The sequence below is a fragment of the Rhinopithecus bieti genome, unplaced genomic scaffold (assembly GCF_001698545.2).
Source record: "Rhinopithecus bieti isolate Rb0 unplaced genomic scaffold, ASM169854v2 scaffold_46259, whole genome shotgun sequence".
In the NCBI taxonomy this organism is placed as follows: Eukaryota; Metazoa; Chordata; class Mammalia; order Primates; family Cercopithecidae; genus Rhinopithecus; species Rhinopithecus bieti.
This window is the reverse complement of record NW_016818844.1, coordinates 435,420-450,339: the sequence shown is the minus strand read 5'-3', so window position 1 is coordinate 450,339 and position 14,920 is coordinate 435,420. Positions and strand designations below refer to the sequence as shown.

The 14,920-nt window shown below is 44.7% G+C and overlaps 1 protein-coding gene across 1 annotated transcript in view; it reads left to right on the top strand.

Annotated features, from left to right (window-relative positions):
• Window positions 1-14,920, top strand: part of SLC35F3 (solute carrier family 35 member F3) — a 412,317-nt gene that overhangs the window by 305,064 nt on the left and 92,333 nt on the right. The window contains exon 3 of the mRNA XM_017857712.1: window positions 7,879-8,203. Within this exon, the coding sequence (XP_017713201.1) occupies window positions 7,879-8,203 (325 nt within the window). The remainder of the gene's footprint in view (window positions 1-7,878; window positions 8,204-14,920) is intronic.

The following is a 14,920-nucleotide window of genomic DNA, read 5'->3' as shown; positions in this document are numbered from 1 at the left end:
TTCAGAGTAGATCAGACGCATCTCAAAGAAGCCTCCACCACCCCATTCCATCCCCAAAAAGCAACTTTTGTTCACCTGCTAATTCTTTATCCTAATCAGAGGAATAATTTCCCAGTGCAAAACACTAATTTTGTTTTTAAACACAACTTCACAACTGCCATGTTTTCTCCCAACTCTACACACTGCCTCCAGAAATAACTTTACAACAAAGATTCAAGCAATTCACATGAGGCAAACAAGTATAAGATAGCATATAATATTTCTAATCCAATAAAGTTATTTCTTCTCCTAATAGGTTATCAAAATAAATACTCTGCCATCTGTAGCATGTCATACACATTCTGCAGAGTGGTGGCTCTTTGTCCAGCTTTACACCTTCTCAAACACAGTACACTCTCTACCGTAACCCCCTTGTATTAGCTAGCACCGCCATAACAACATATCATAGACTGGATAGCTTTTAAAAAGGACATTTTTTTTACTCACAGTGCTGGAGGCTGGAAATCTGAAATCAAGGTGCTGGCAAATTTAATTTCTAGAGAGGGCTCTCTTCTTGGTTTGCAGATGGCTGCCTTCTGTGTCCCCACATGACCTCTTCTCTTGATATGTGTATGGAGAGAGAGAGAGAGAAAACAAACTCTCTGGTGTCTCTTCTTATAAGGACACTAATCCTACCAGATTAGAATTCCATCCTTATGACCTCATTTAACCTTTTTTGGTTTTTTGTTTGTTTGTTTTTGGAGACAGGGTCTTACTCCTATGCCCAGGCTAGAGTGCAGTGGCACAATCACTTGTCATTGCAGCCTTGACTTTCTGGGCTCAGGCAATCCTCCCATCTCAGCCTCCCAAGCAGCTGGGACTATAGGCAAGCACCACCATGCGCAGCTAATTTTTTATATTTTTTTTTGTAGAGATGGAGTTTTGCCGTGTTGCCAACAGAGTCTTGAACTCCTGGGCTCAAGCGATCCACCCATCTCGGCCTCCCAAACCTCTGGGATTACACACATGAGCCACTGCACCCAGACTCTTTAATTTTAACTACTTTCTTAGAGGCCCCGTCTCCAAACACAACCACACTGGATGTTAGGGCTTCAACACATGAATTTGGGAAGAACACAATCACTCAGTCCATAGTGCCCTCTTTCCAGAACAGCAAATCCTAGTGCAGAGTCCCATACACACTCAGTCTCTTCCATGTTATAAACGTGTTTCTGTCCTCTGCAAACCTGAAGTCCCTCTTTAGTGACATGCAGTTCTGAATGAGGTGTTCAGCACCATGACCTTGGTCAGCTTTCAAAGGGGACAACAAGAGGAATGAGAACATTCTCGATTCTCATTGATGCTCTGGAGTCAAACAGAACCAAGTTAAAACTGTGCCTTAGCCTCTCACTGATTTGTACCCTTGGGATATTAACTCTCAGAACCTCAGCTGTCCAATATGCAAAAAAGAAACAATCTTACTGATCTCCACCATTGTGATGGGTATAAAAAGATATATAACATCTAATGGCAGAGACTGCAGTGCATGTATTGGGTGTCTAACCACCACTTGCCCCTTTAATTCTCTATTCTCTCTCCTTTTCCTTGACCCATGGTCAACATCTAACTTCAATTATCCATAGATCTGTTCTTTCCCTGGAACCTGTGCAAGTCAGGAGCATGACTGGGGCTTTGGCCACGTGTGAATGGTGGCAGTGTTTTCTGACCCAAAGTCCAGGAATCCATATGGATGATCTGGCAAGGGCAAGTGGGTTGGGACATGTGAAGTGCGAATTGCTTTGGGATGTTCGGGGCACGTAGTTGGCCTTATATGTGTGAAAGCCTTTTCTGCAAGTCTCCTCCCCTTTCCTCTACATCACTGCCTAAAAATAATGTCACACATAAATTCACTGAGCAAGTATTTAATGAGTAGAAAAGATAAACAAAGACCGAAATGGATTGTTTGGAAGATAAGTTACACTTGCAAATGGCCATAAACAAAAGCTTTCTTCCAAGCTTCTCATTTTGCAAAAGCTATTTAGTTTGTTGGCCAGGTCCTGGGATGGTGTACTCATCAGTAATCAATAAATGGGAAAGTTTTCATCAGACCCTGTCTTTCATGCAGTCTAGGAAAAAGGGGCAGGAGTTGAGGGATGGGGGAAGGTGGAACTGTAGTTTCCAGAGCAGCTCTTAATTGTGTCCTGTTTGGACGCAATTAGATGACCTTAATCCTCTTAAGATATGGGTACTTGAAGCACTGCCACTTGGACTAAGCAAGCTCTATGAGGGAAAGTTGTATCTGCCTTGTACCGCAAAGTAGGTGGTCAATTAAGATTTGTTGAATGAGTGGCCTAAAAACTAGTCCACCCAAGATAAATAAATATATATCCACACAAAGACTTATAGGTGAATGTTCATAGCAGCATTCTTCATAGCAGCCCCAAACTGGAAGCAATCTGGATGTCCATCAACAGATGAATGGATAAGCCAAATTTGGTATATCCATACAATGGAATTCTCTTCAGGCATCAAAAGAATGAACCGCTGACACATGCTACAACATGGATAAACCCCAAAGACATGATGTTAAATGAAAGAAGTCAGATGTGAAAGTCTGTATATGTATATGAAATGTTCAGGATATGCAAATTATTGTAGAGACAGAAAACACATTCATGGTTGCCTAGGGTTGAGGGTGGGAACAGGGAGAACTTCAAATGGGCACAAGAACTCATTTCGGCATGATAGAAATGTTCCAAAACGATGCTATGGTAATGGTTACACAATTCAAATTTACTAAAACTTACTGAGTCGTGTAGTTAACTGAGTTTTATACTATGAGAATTGTATCTCAATAAAGCCGTAAACAAATAAAATAACTCTATAGACCTTACTGAGATAGATGTCAGTTGCGAGGCATCATCTCCCATTTCCTGTGCAATTCTATCTCCTTTGCATTAGAAAGGCTTGGTTCACACCAGCCGGCTGGTGGTCTTTGATCCACGCTCTGGGTCCCTTACCCTAAAGAAAGGACTTGATAATGTAAATGATGAGTTAATGGGTGCAGCACACCAACATAACACATGTATACATATGTAACAAACCTGCACGTTGTGCACATGTACCCTAGAACTTAAAGTATAATAAAAATAAAATTAAAAAAAAAAAAGAAAGAAAGAAAGGACTTGAGCACTCTCTAAGGGCAAACTCCCTGGAGACTTTTTCAGAAAGGAGTCAACAAGGGTCCACTTATTCTCGGGGAAGCTCATAAAAGAAACATTATTGGTCTCTTGAAAGTTCAAAAGGGCCATTTTATGAGATGAGAATGAATGACTTTCCAGTGTTTCTTACTTTTCATTGTAGAAGTGACTTACGTTAAGAAAAAAAAAAAGGCACCCAATTCATTTTCTCAGGCCTAAGCAGTGGACAGCTCATGGGACTACGGGTATGCTTTGGTACCCACATGAGTTGGTAGCTAAACTAGACCTTTAGCTCACCCATTGTGACCTAGAGTTTCCTTCTGCTACACAGACATTGCCTCTAGGTACTACTTCTGTTTGACCAAAGAGTGTGAATCCTTTCTCTCTTTGGTCACAAGCAAAAAGTGTGATTTTGCAGGTGGTGGGATTTATGCAGTTTTAACAAATTGCCTGACAGCCCTCAGGACACTGAGACAGGGCTAAAATGGAAGCTCACACACAGGCATGGTTACATCTCACCATGCCATGGAGTATATAAAGTGCACATGAGAACACTCCCCCTGCATTCGCGCGCGCGCACGCACACACACACACACACATACATGCTTAACGGAAGCAACTCAGGCAACAGGACTGGGATGAACCCACCTGTCCTCCAGCATTTATGGATGAATTAAGTCGCATAAACAGAATTTAGAGGTGATACAGCTTCAGGGAGATGCTTGAATCCACAATTACAGCATCTGTCAGCATAAGCATTGGGCTAGAGTGTATAATCTGCTTTGCATTGCTCCTAGAACTGCTGGCTAAAGTACAAGATTAGAATTTAAGGCACAAGATGATCATAAACAGAGGAATTGTTAGTGGGGAAGGGGTGTTGGAGAGTGAAGGTGAGGGGAACATAAGTAGTATTTCTAGTTGCATACCAATGGTCCCAGGAGCTGTGGCAGTAAATAGTGTGAGGCTAATTTTGGCATTGATTTCCTTGAGGCACTGCCTCTTTCAACTGTGATAAAGGAGTGAAATCAAACAAAGGCAACACTTGACCTGAAATTTTGGAGGTGGGGGGCAGAATTAAACAGAAATTTCCTACACTTAGAAGATTTGAAAGGCTTCTGAAAAGAGATATAGCCTTCCTCATTGTAACTCCTTCTGTCTGAAATCTGTTTGAGCATCAGTAAGCCAGTTCATGGAAAATGACCCTGGAAATGATGTGAAGTGTGGGATGCACTTCCAATAGTAGAAAATAAATGCATCTGATAAGCAAAATTGTTGTGTCACTCTACATTTGTTCTTCAACTAACTGTATTACTTAGTTATGGATGTTGTGGTTTGCACTTTCCTAATAAAGTAGGATCAGTCGACATCTGATTTTGCTCCAGTCCCTTCAGCAAACCTGGCAGTTTCTCCTGTGGCATGTCTAACCAAAGCAAGATGAGGCATTGCAGAGTGACGAGGTGGCAGTGAATTTCAGATCTCACCACCATCCTCACTGCCCCTGGTCAGGTCATGGGTATTCCTGACCCTGAATTTTGCTCCTGTTTTTTACTTTTATGTTCTATCCTCCAAGGCCCAGGCCAACCACCTGCCTCTTCTGGTTCTTTTCACTGTTATCCCAGTGCACACTGACCACACTCTCTGCAGAATTCCTGTTATATAGTCCGAATCTCTATTTTACACATAATTGTTCTGTAATTCCTTCATGGATCTTTCGTCACTCTGACATAGACAGTCCATTCCTGAAGAATGGTAATCATGCTTTACACTTATTTATAGACCACCCAAAGCTCTTGGCACAGGGCACATGTTTCACAGCAATTTCCTGTCTGATTGAAAGGCTCTGAGGATGCATTGCACTGTACATAGGGCTGTGAGATGTAAAAAGTGCATGCTGTTCATTTTAAGTTAGGTTAAATAAATGAAAGATAAAAACACAGTGTGATCCCAATTTTTCAGTGTGGGTGTGTGAATGGGTTTGTGTGTTCATCTGTGCTAGGGGCACAGTTCTGCTGAGAGGGGTGTGTGTATGTGTGTGTGTGTGTGTGTTGCACAGACACAAAAGACGGGAAATGCGGCAGCAAATGTCAGTTGTGGTATCTCTGGGTGCTAACATCATTAAAAATTGCTTTTTCTTTTTACTATTTAGCAATTTTGTGGTGTATGTATAAAGAATACTTTTTATTTACATGAGGTACGACGTGTTTAGCAGTATGAAGAATGAGGTAATGGAACCGATAAGTGATTATTATTATAAGAGACACAGTCTAGTGAAGTGGGAGGTTTGCAATGAATTGGGTTTGGTTGTCTATTATTCTTTATGGGTATATTCCAGTGTTTCCCAAAGTGTATTCCAGAGTACAGTAGTCCCTACCACAGGTGTTACAATTTAAATAATATGGGAAGCAGCCTCCTGGAAATTCACAATATCCATTGACCCTGAATATTCCTACAGCAAAGGAATCTGTCTGTTCTACTTGGTGTTTTCCAAATCTATCCAAGCGTGGAATCTTTTTTCCTTATAACGCCTGTTAACTGCATTACATTTTGTAAAACATTGTTCTATTTATAATGTGGTTATTTTCAAATAACAGAGTAGTGACTTTAGTTCTAAGTGTCTTAATTTTGTTTGTATTTTGTTCATATTCCTTTGGTTTGAGGATCCAGAGGTTACAAAGTTAGAGAACAACTTCTTTAATCCAAATCCACAGAAATATTGTAGCAACACCAAATTACATGATTTGATGATTTTCTCCTTCATTGTAAAAGCCATGCAGCCTCACTGCCTAGTTTGCTACGTTTTAAAGCTTAATTTGCTATAATGAAAACATTCAATGAAGAAACATGCTGTGAGCTGAATTTATTCAGCCTCTTTTGGAGTTCATTCTTTCACTGGAAGTTATTACCGTGAAACTGCATTTTATTTTTGTGAACTTTTTTTCATCTCTACAATCATCTTTTCAGGATGAGTTTTTGACAGTGATGCTAATAGTGACAAACCCCTCTAACCTCCAACACACTTTGCAAATTATCCCGATAATGAACAGCTGCAGATGCTAATTCAAAATGACAGGTAATCCGTGTGTAAATTGAAATGTGCATGCTTCTGTCTGAAACTGCAATTGCATTAAGTTGTGGGAATTCACTGTGAGGAACGTCAAGAGATCCTGGTAGGAGGGCATAAGCACACAGATCCCCCAAAAGGCTGGAAATCAATCTTCCTTTTTGTCCTCCACATCTTTCTGCCCTGCAGCCCATGCAGGAACAGACAGCTTGTCAGAAGCTCAGAGGGTGGCAAGACATTTGGTTTTCCAGGGACTTTCCAACTTGGATATGTGAGCACATGAAAAGTAAGAGAAGGACAGAGGTTATTAATAAAGCAAGTAATGAAGCACAATAGGGACGGTGTGAAATAGAATTTGACCCAATAAAGTACATTATCTCTGACTAGCCATGTAATGCTTCGGTTTATCTTTGGCTGAAACAGATACAGCACAGCCAGTGGTTAACGATATTAGTTAACACCTGAAAAATAGGTTACATTTAATCACAATTTTGCCTCATAGACTCATAATGCTTCAGAAAGTATGATATACAAAACTCAGTTTGTTATTAAAATTATTTTAATCAAGTTTAAACAATGTAGAGAAAGCACGTTTGACCCCAATTTATTCAGGACTCATTTCCTCCCCTAGAGTGAAAATGGCCTCTTAGCACTAGTGTGCCTCCATTCAGCTAGGTGCCAGGCACAACATCATTATAAAAGGCAGGTACACGGCCTTCTGGAAATCTGCATCCACCCATAGTTACACCTGACACAAGCTACAGCTTTGTTTAAATTTCCAGCTGACTGACACACACACAGTCGTGAATGAAAAAGCAAACAGTGGAAAATAAGGCCTTTTCACCTTCCTCTGGTCTGCGGAAACAACACTGCGGCAGAGCCAAGCTTTGGGCTGCAGCCTGGTTTCCAGAAATCACACAGCTCTAGAATGGAGTGTCTGTGGCCTGTCACACACCAGCTGCCAGAGGTTGTGGTTTTTAAGTAAAGCTTCGAAGTGGGACTGGAGGCTATCAGCGGGAAGCCAGTTAAAGCAGATAGAAAAGTAAGAGTGGCGAAGTCTATTTTTGCCCTACATACAAAATAAGAGGAGAGAGTGTTGGCCAACTGTGCCTTTAAGTAACAGGCCACCTCTGTCAAGGTACTGGGATCTTTTAGAGGTCAAGACCTCGCCCTGTAGGAATCTCCAGCCCCCAGTACTGCCCCGCACCCAGGAGCACGTGAGTACTGGTCAGCTGACACAACTGAGAGTGGAGGTATTTCAGCCGCTCTGTGTTCTGGAGAAGTGTTTCCCAAAGCACGCAGATCACCTGAGGAATGCAGGTTCTGATTTGGGGGCCTGGGGTGAGCCCTGAAATTCTGCATTTCCAACAAGTTCCGGGGACGGACTGGGGAGGGTGCTGACGCTGCCCGGCCCAGGGACCACACTTGGAGAGCGGAGGTTCTGGAGAAGAGGAAAACCTGTGTAAACGTTTTCTATTGCAGCTTGGTGTCACACAGCCGTCCTAGAAGCCGCCCCTGCGCCCGCTATCTCCCCCGGCCCCCAGGTAGCTGGCGGTGACAATGGCTGCAGGGCAGCGCCCTGCTAAGTGCAGGGGTGAAGTCTGCAGGCCCTGCTAACCACGCCCTTCTCTTCCCCAGGGGAGGAGCGCCCCCGGGACTCCCCGGGCCTGGCGGAGGCCCAGGCGCCGGCCGGGGTGGAGACCGGCGGGAGAGCCAGCCGCCGCTGCTGGACGTGCTCCCGGGCGCAGCTCAAGAAGATCTTCTGGGGCGTGGCGGTCGTGCTGTGCGTGTGCTCCTCGTGGGCGGGCTCCACGCAGCTCGCCAAGCTGACCTTCAGGAAGTTCGACGCGCCCTTCACCCTCACGTGGTTTGCCACCAACTGGAACTTTTTCTTCTTCCCGTTGTACTACGTGGGGCACGTCTGCAAGTCCACAGAGAAGCAGTCTGTGAAGCAGAGATACAGGTAAGCGCGTCCTGCATGAGGAGGCCTCCTGACCCGGGGCTGCTCCATCCAGCGCTGACTCTGCAGAGCTGCCCCTGGTGGCAGGCGCTGGGATGAGACAGTGGGAGCCCGTGGAGAGATGTCGCAGTGAATGCACCTGCTCTCTCAGTGGGGTAGGGAGCCGAATTCTCTCTACCCTGGGTAGTGAACGCCTCGTTCCTCTGCCTTTCTGCCTCCTGCCCCTCAGCCCTGGGAGCCCCTTTATATAAAAGCAGGCAGCAGTGTCTTCCAGAGACAGCAAGTAGTAGGTTCCCAGAAAGCTTAGAAATGGGAGAACTGTGTAGCGCAGTTCATCCCTTAGCAAGCTGGGGTGAGGACCGCAAGGCCATGGGGCCAGGTCACTCGGTCGCTTCCTGTAGCTGACTTTCCTCACGGAGATGTTCGCTGCGGAGACTTCCTGACTCATCCTCTTTCTGATCCCAAGACATGCCCTGCTTCGGGTATGTAATTGCATGGGTCCGGATATCTCCCACTGTGATGGTAAAAACCAAAGCAGTGTCTGGACTTTGTTGACTCTGTTTTCTCAAATGGAGTCCATTGGAATGACGTCCCTTTCAAAAAGAGGCCAGAAACCCTGACCTCAACCTCTACCTCAGTATGCAGGAGGGCTCATGCAGCCCTCCCCGGGAGTCACATTGTCGGTGTTGACCCGTGGCGCTCATCTGTGCCTGTAAGAGCATCTGGTGTTTCCCCAAAGTGGAGGCCTTCTGTGGGCCATGTCAAGGGCTGTCCCAAATCAGGGCTAGTCAAAAAAAAAAAAAACCAGAAATGAATGCTGGCCAAGGTGACACAGCAGGCCCTGGAAACTCATCTTTTATCAGTCCCAGAGGTGAGGAGAAATTGAGCATTTAAGAGTCTTCATTCCTTCACCACTGCCTTCTTCCCCACCACACCCCACTCTGCCAAACACATACCCCCGTAAGATTGCTATGTCCTGAAGTTCCCCTTAGAAGATACAAGATAGCTAAAAACATCATTGGGTCCAAGGAACAAAGAGGTTTGGAAATGGAGGTCTACACCTGGACCAGAATTTCTTTCTGGGAATTGACCATTTTGTCCCTGTAAACTTGTAGCTGGAAGTACGGTGTGATACTTTTTTAATGTTCAGAGGGAATTTGGCCTGGCTCCTTTAAAAGACCTACTTGTAAATCACAGCATGAATTCTGGAGGAGGGGGCCCTGATGGAGCTTGAATAGAATCACATGGCCAGTCTCACGTGTCCCCTTAGTGAAATGGCTTTGGTGCAAAGAATTCTGATCCTCAGGGTTGACCTAAACCAGTGGCTCATGGACCAGCCAGAAATTGCTAAAGAGGCACTTAATGCACCCTCTTCTGAATAGAAGCCAAAAAACAGAAGGAAACAAATCATTAGGGCCCAAGATTGTCCCAAAGGCAAGAGTAAAATAGTCCCAGAGAAAAGCTAATATTTAGTAAATGATGTATTTAACAGTTAAGTATCCCTAAGTGTATTTAATTTGTACTTAGGCATTTGCCTTTCATTAAAACTGATTAGGATGCTATGCTACTGCCTCTAATGAAATGCTAAAAGTGAGCTTATATGCATTTTCTTGATCAAGAATTTTTGGGAGGGAAGATGAAATGCTTCTTTCCTGCTACCTTCAACCAAACAGACTGAAAGAGGCCCCCCCAAGTGGTAACACTGACTGTTGTCCCAAATGCATTCCATGGCTACCACTTACCTGGGGAGAAGACTGTCACCACCAGCCACTTAGGGCAGGCCTGACACCATTAAACTATTGTGCTGAAAACCACACAGAAGGAATCAAGATCAGTGGTGCTTATGTGGTCAAAGTAGGAAAAAATGAAAGGTCATTGAAGATTAGTTATACATAGAAAAACATCAGCACCTTGGTTTCAACCTATTGTCTTCCTATAAAAAGTGCTCAAAAAGAATCATTAAAACAATCTGGTGACTGCCCTGTTAACTGGTGAACAATGTAAAAGAGGGAGGATAATCCCAACTTAATTAGTGAAACTTGTTAAAACCTTTCCCAATTTCTGTCTTCACATTCTGCTCCAGCTCTTTAAAAAAGTTTTTTTCTGTTTTGTTTTTTGGTATTTGTTTTTGTTTGTTTTTTCTGATTGTAAGCTGTGTTCGCCCTGTGGCTAGGCAGAGCTGCTAATTTACCAGCCAATTATTAAGCATGTCAATCAAGCCATATACACCATTGGAGGGGTGAAGAGAGATCCTTCCTCAAAAGGAGAGAAAAATTTTAACATCACAGACCTTCCTTAGGAAATCACAACTCTGTCACAGCTCATATTGGGAGTACTTTAAACAGACTTTAGGATTCTCAGAGATCAAGGAGGACTGAAATCACATCTTTCATCTTCATGCTTTTATCAGAATTAACGCCAGAGAGATTTTGAGTTGTTTGAGATGAGTCTGTTGGCTAAAAGTGTTCAGCAGGGAGCTGGGAAGAAAAGGAGATGAACAGAGACCTGTTCCACCGAGAGGGGAGCTGGACAAATACAGCAGCTTTTCTTGCAGTTATCAGGAGGCAATCAGATGAAAGCTTCTTTTCTCTAAACCCTCCCCACCTGAGCTGCTTCCCCAGGGTGAAGCCAGAGCGGAGAGAGGAAGGCATGTGTTCCCCAGCACAGAGCTCCGCAAACTGCAACGCCCTGTGAGGCTCCCTGGGGTCTTGTTGAAGGCAGACTCTGATTCAGTAGGTCTGGGTGGGTCTGAGATTCCACTTTTCTTAGGAACTTCCAGGGAATCCTAGTGCTGCTGGCCCACGGGCTGCACTTTAACTGTAAATGCTCTGGAGTTGTTGAGTCCCAGCTACAGATTTTTTTTTTAATGCTGCTGATTTTACCAAATGTTAGAACTAGGACTCACCTCACCATGTAGAACTGATGAGTGAATCCACTGGGCCCCAGAGGATGTTCGAGCTCTTGTCCTCTTTGAGCCGTGGTCCTCTTCGAGCCCTGGTCTTCTGCCACTCATGACAGGAGGCTCCGTGGTCAAGTCCTCAAAGCTCTCAGAGCCTCAGATGCCCATTTGTAAATGGGAGGTGATGATATATGCACTGTCTTGCACAAAAGACTGCTGTGTGATCAAATGACACGCTGTACATGAAAGCGCCCTATAAACTGTAACATGTTGTGTAAATGCGAGGAACCAGTACTGTGTTGTGATAGCCTCTGCGGGTTATACTGAAGGCTGTTGCCTCTGCTTTGTTCATTGGCTGCCTCATGGTGGCCAATTTAAACTACAAGAGTGCCAACCCTTACGCTGCATGCAAGTGTCAGTCCTGAAGAAATCAACCTGTGGCCCTAGTGGCTTCACAGGGCATAAAAGAACACTGATCAGGGCTTCTCATGATCAGATACTGTTGTCAGGAATTAGATGTGAATGGGCAAACCTCATATGGGTTTTCAGCCCCCGCCTTATAGTCTTTCCAGCAAGCACTCAACCATCCGGGTGTACAATGAGCTGCTTCCTTCTCCAATATGATAGGCAGCCCAACCCTTATCTTCCCTGTTTCTCACTGAAGCTGGCCTCAGGAATGTTCTGAGGAAGCAATAGTGCTCAGAACTCAGAGGGCTTCAGTCATGAGATGCTTGCGGCTGCTTGGGAACCACAGTCTCCTGGACCACCTAGCGTCTGGGGGAGGCACAGGGAGGTGGCTGTATCAGGTCTGTGTTTGGGAGAGACTGTTGAGCACAGGTGTGATGACACACAGCCTCCTGGCCCCTCTGACCCTGGAACAGGAATGCAGCTTTTCAGATCTGAGAGGTCAGCAGAGCTGGAGCAGATCTGGGGCATTTTCATTCTTGTCCAAAGGTCCTCCAGGAATTTGCAGCAGTAATGACCTGTTTTCAAAAGCAAATGCTGAGACCTTCTGCTATCACGCGGCTGCCAAAAAAAGTGAACGGTGCAGTGGTGACAGATGTTTTTCTCTGCCTTTTGTAGTTCCAGGCTTTCTGTAAGCCAGCCAATTGATTCTGCTTCAGATATTCTGAGCAACAGTAGAGCCCAGAAAGGGAAAAGGGCAGTTTAGATGCCTTTCATCTTAAACCCTGCAAGGGCCGGGTGTGTGTACCTTGCCACCCAGACTTACGCAGGAACCACATCGGGTCTTGCAGCTGTAACATTCATTGGCCGTTTAAAGAGCAGAGTGGAGCAGTTGCAATCTGGAGCTTTGTTCTGAAAATAGTTACTGTGCATCTTCTCTAGGCAATACACTAGAACTACAAGATAAATGGACTCTGTCCTCCAGGAGCCCAAAACCTGAAAGGGAGTCAGATAGCCAAACAGGGTGGGGGTGCATGCAAGGTAGCTGAGAGTGGGGGAAGGCCCAGATACATGTGTCCTGGGGCAGGGTACAAAAGTTTCTTAGAAGAAGTTAGATAGGGCCTGGCACTGTGGCTAATGTCTGTAATCCCAGCACTTTGGGGGGCTGAGGCGGGCAGATTGATTGAGTCCAGGAGTTCAAGACCAGCCTTGACAACATGGCAAAACCATCTCTACTAAAAATACAAAAATTAGCCAGGCGTGATGGTGCACCTGTAGTCCCAGCTACTCAGGGGACTAGGCAGGAGGATCACCTGAGCCTTGGGAGGTTGAGGCTGCAATAAGCAGTGATCAGGCCACTGCGCTCCAGCCTGGGTAACAGCGTGAGACCCTGTGTCAAAAAATAAATAAATAAATAAGTTAGCCAGAAACAATTTATTTAAGGACAAGCAGGTGGTTCTCTAGGTGCTGAAGGAGAAGGTCAAGAATATTCTAAGACAGTAGCCTGCATAAAGGACACAGGCTGGACACAGAACACGGAGCTCTTCCTAGGATGTAGGATGTGAGTGGGGTAAGGTGATAGAGAAGACCCGGCAGTTAGGTGAAGCAGATGCTGGCGAGCCTCCTACGCTATGCTGAGGAGTTTCACTTCCAGTATGAATATCAGCAGAAGTCATGGAAGCAATGATCAGATTGGATCTTTCAAAATGCAGCTGCTGTCACTCTGTAGAAAATGGAATGAAGGACAAGGCTGGAGGTCAATCCAGGTCAACAAATACTTCCTTGATATCTATGTGGGCACATGGACAGACGTGAATGACAGCTGTTGTTCTTGACCCTAAGGAACTCACAACTGAGTGGGAGACAGTCTCCTATTAAAAAAATAAATAAAATAAAATATAAGGAGGAAGTGGGGCAAGAGCTGAGGGCAGACTGTCCTGGCTGTAGCTTGGGTGTGAGGGACAAGGGCACAGTAGATCTTGGGACTCCAAATTCAGCTGAAGGTCCAATGGGAAGGACTTGGGGTGCCCGATCAAGGAATTGGGGCTGTATTCGCCAGGCAAGTGGAGCCTCCAGAAGTTTCTGGTATAATCAGAGCTGCTTTCAAAAGTAGGATTCATGGTACTAATTATGTAACTGGCTGTAGCATATGGTCCCAATTCACATAAGAGGTGGAATGACTGTCAGGTGTTTGTTTGTTAGGGGACAGGATGCCTAGTTCCTGAGCAGTAGCAAGAATTTTGAGTGTGAATCCTGAAGTATTATGAAGCTTATTTGAACTGTCAACTTTTTGAAACTTACATCACACTCTTCTGTTAATAAAAATCATTCTAATTGTCATTTTCACCAAACTCAAGTGTTCTGAAAACATGGGGAGTATCTTCTTTCCATGAAATATACGTGCAGTTTTTCAGGCACGATGGTAAATGCTAAGGCATTGCCAAGGGAGCCCCATTTAGCAAAGCCCAGCATCTCCCTGCCTTCCTGCTGTCAGGCCTCACATTTCAGAAAGCTGATGTGTTTCTTACCCTGAGCCCCAGACACATTCCAGCCTGTTGTTCCTGGATCAACAGTTGTTCTTTATAGAGTAAGGCCCTTTTGGAAACAGGGTGACGGGGCCCCTCATCCTAGGAGAGAGATAGTACTTCATTCATTCCACAAAATCTTTCCAGCACCTCTGTCTCAGGTGCTGTTCTAGGAACTGAAGATACAGCAGTGACGAGATCAAGTGGAAATTTCCTTTACCTTCACCCTTCCTCCTACCTTATAGCAGTCTCATTTCCTGTCTGATTTCTTTGTTGTTGTTGTTGTTGTATTAAATAGTTTTTGTAAAGGTGAGGTTTCGCCATGTTGCCCAGGCTAATCTCATACTCCTGCTCTCAAGTGATCCACTCGCCTTGGCCTCCCAAAGTGCTGGGATTACAGGCATGAGCCACTGCACCCAACCTTTCCTGTCTGATTTCTAAGAATTATCCACACAGAAAGTGATGAACTACATTCGGAACTCTTACAGTTGATGTTTTTGTTGTTTGTTTGTTTATTTTTGTAACTGGTTTAGAAAAAATTGACAAAATATTGGAAGACTACAGTTTGTAATTTGGCCCATGGCTTGAGTGTGGTGGTGAATAATGGCAATTATGCATACACATCCTCATGTATAGCCTGAAGATTTGGCTAGCCTAAGGCAAAATGCCATGTCCCGTGCACTCTGTCTCTGTCTCTCTCTCTCTCTCTCTCTCTCTCTCACACACACACACACACACACACACACACACACACATACACACACGTAGCCAGCTGAGTAGCAGATGTCTGGTACAGCCACAGGAAATCATGTAATCAATGCTCCAAGTGTAAATGAGAAGTCATAATGGGCACCGGTGTCAGCAAAGGAAGAAATGAGATGGGGGAGGCTG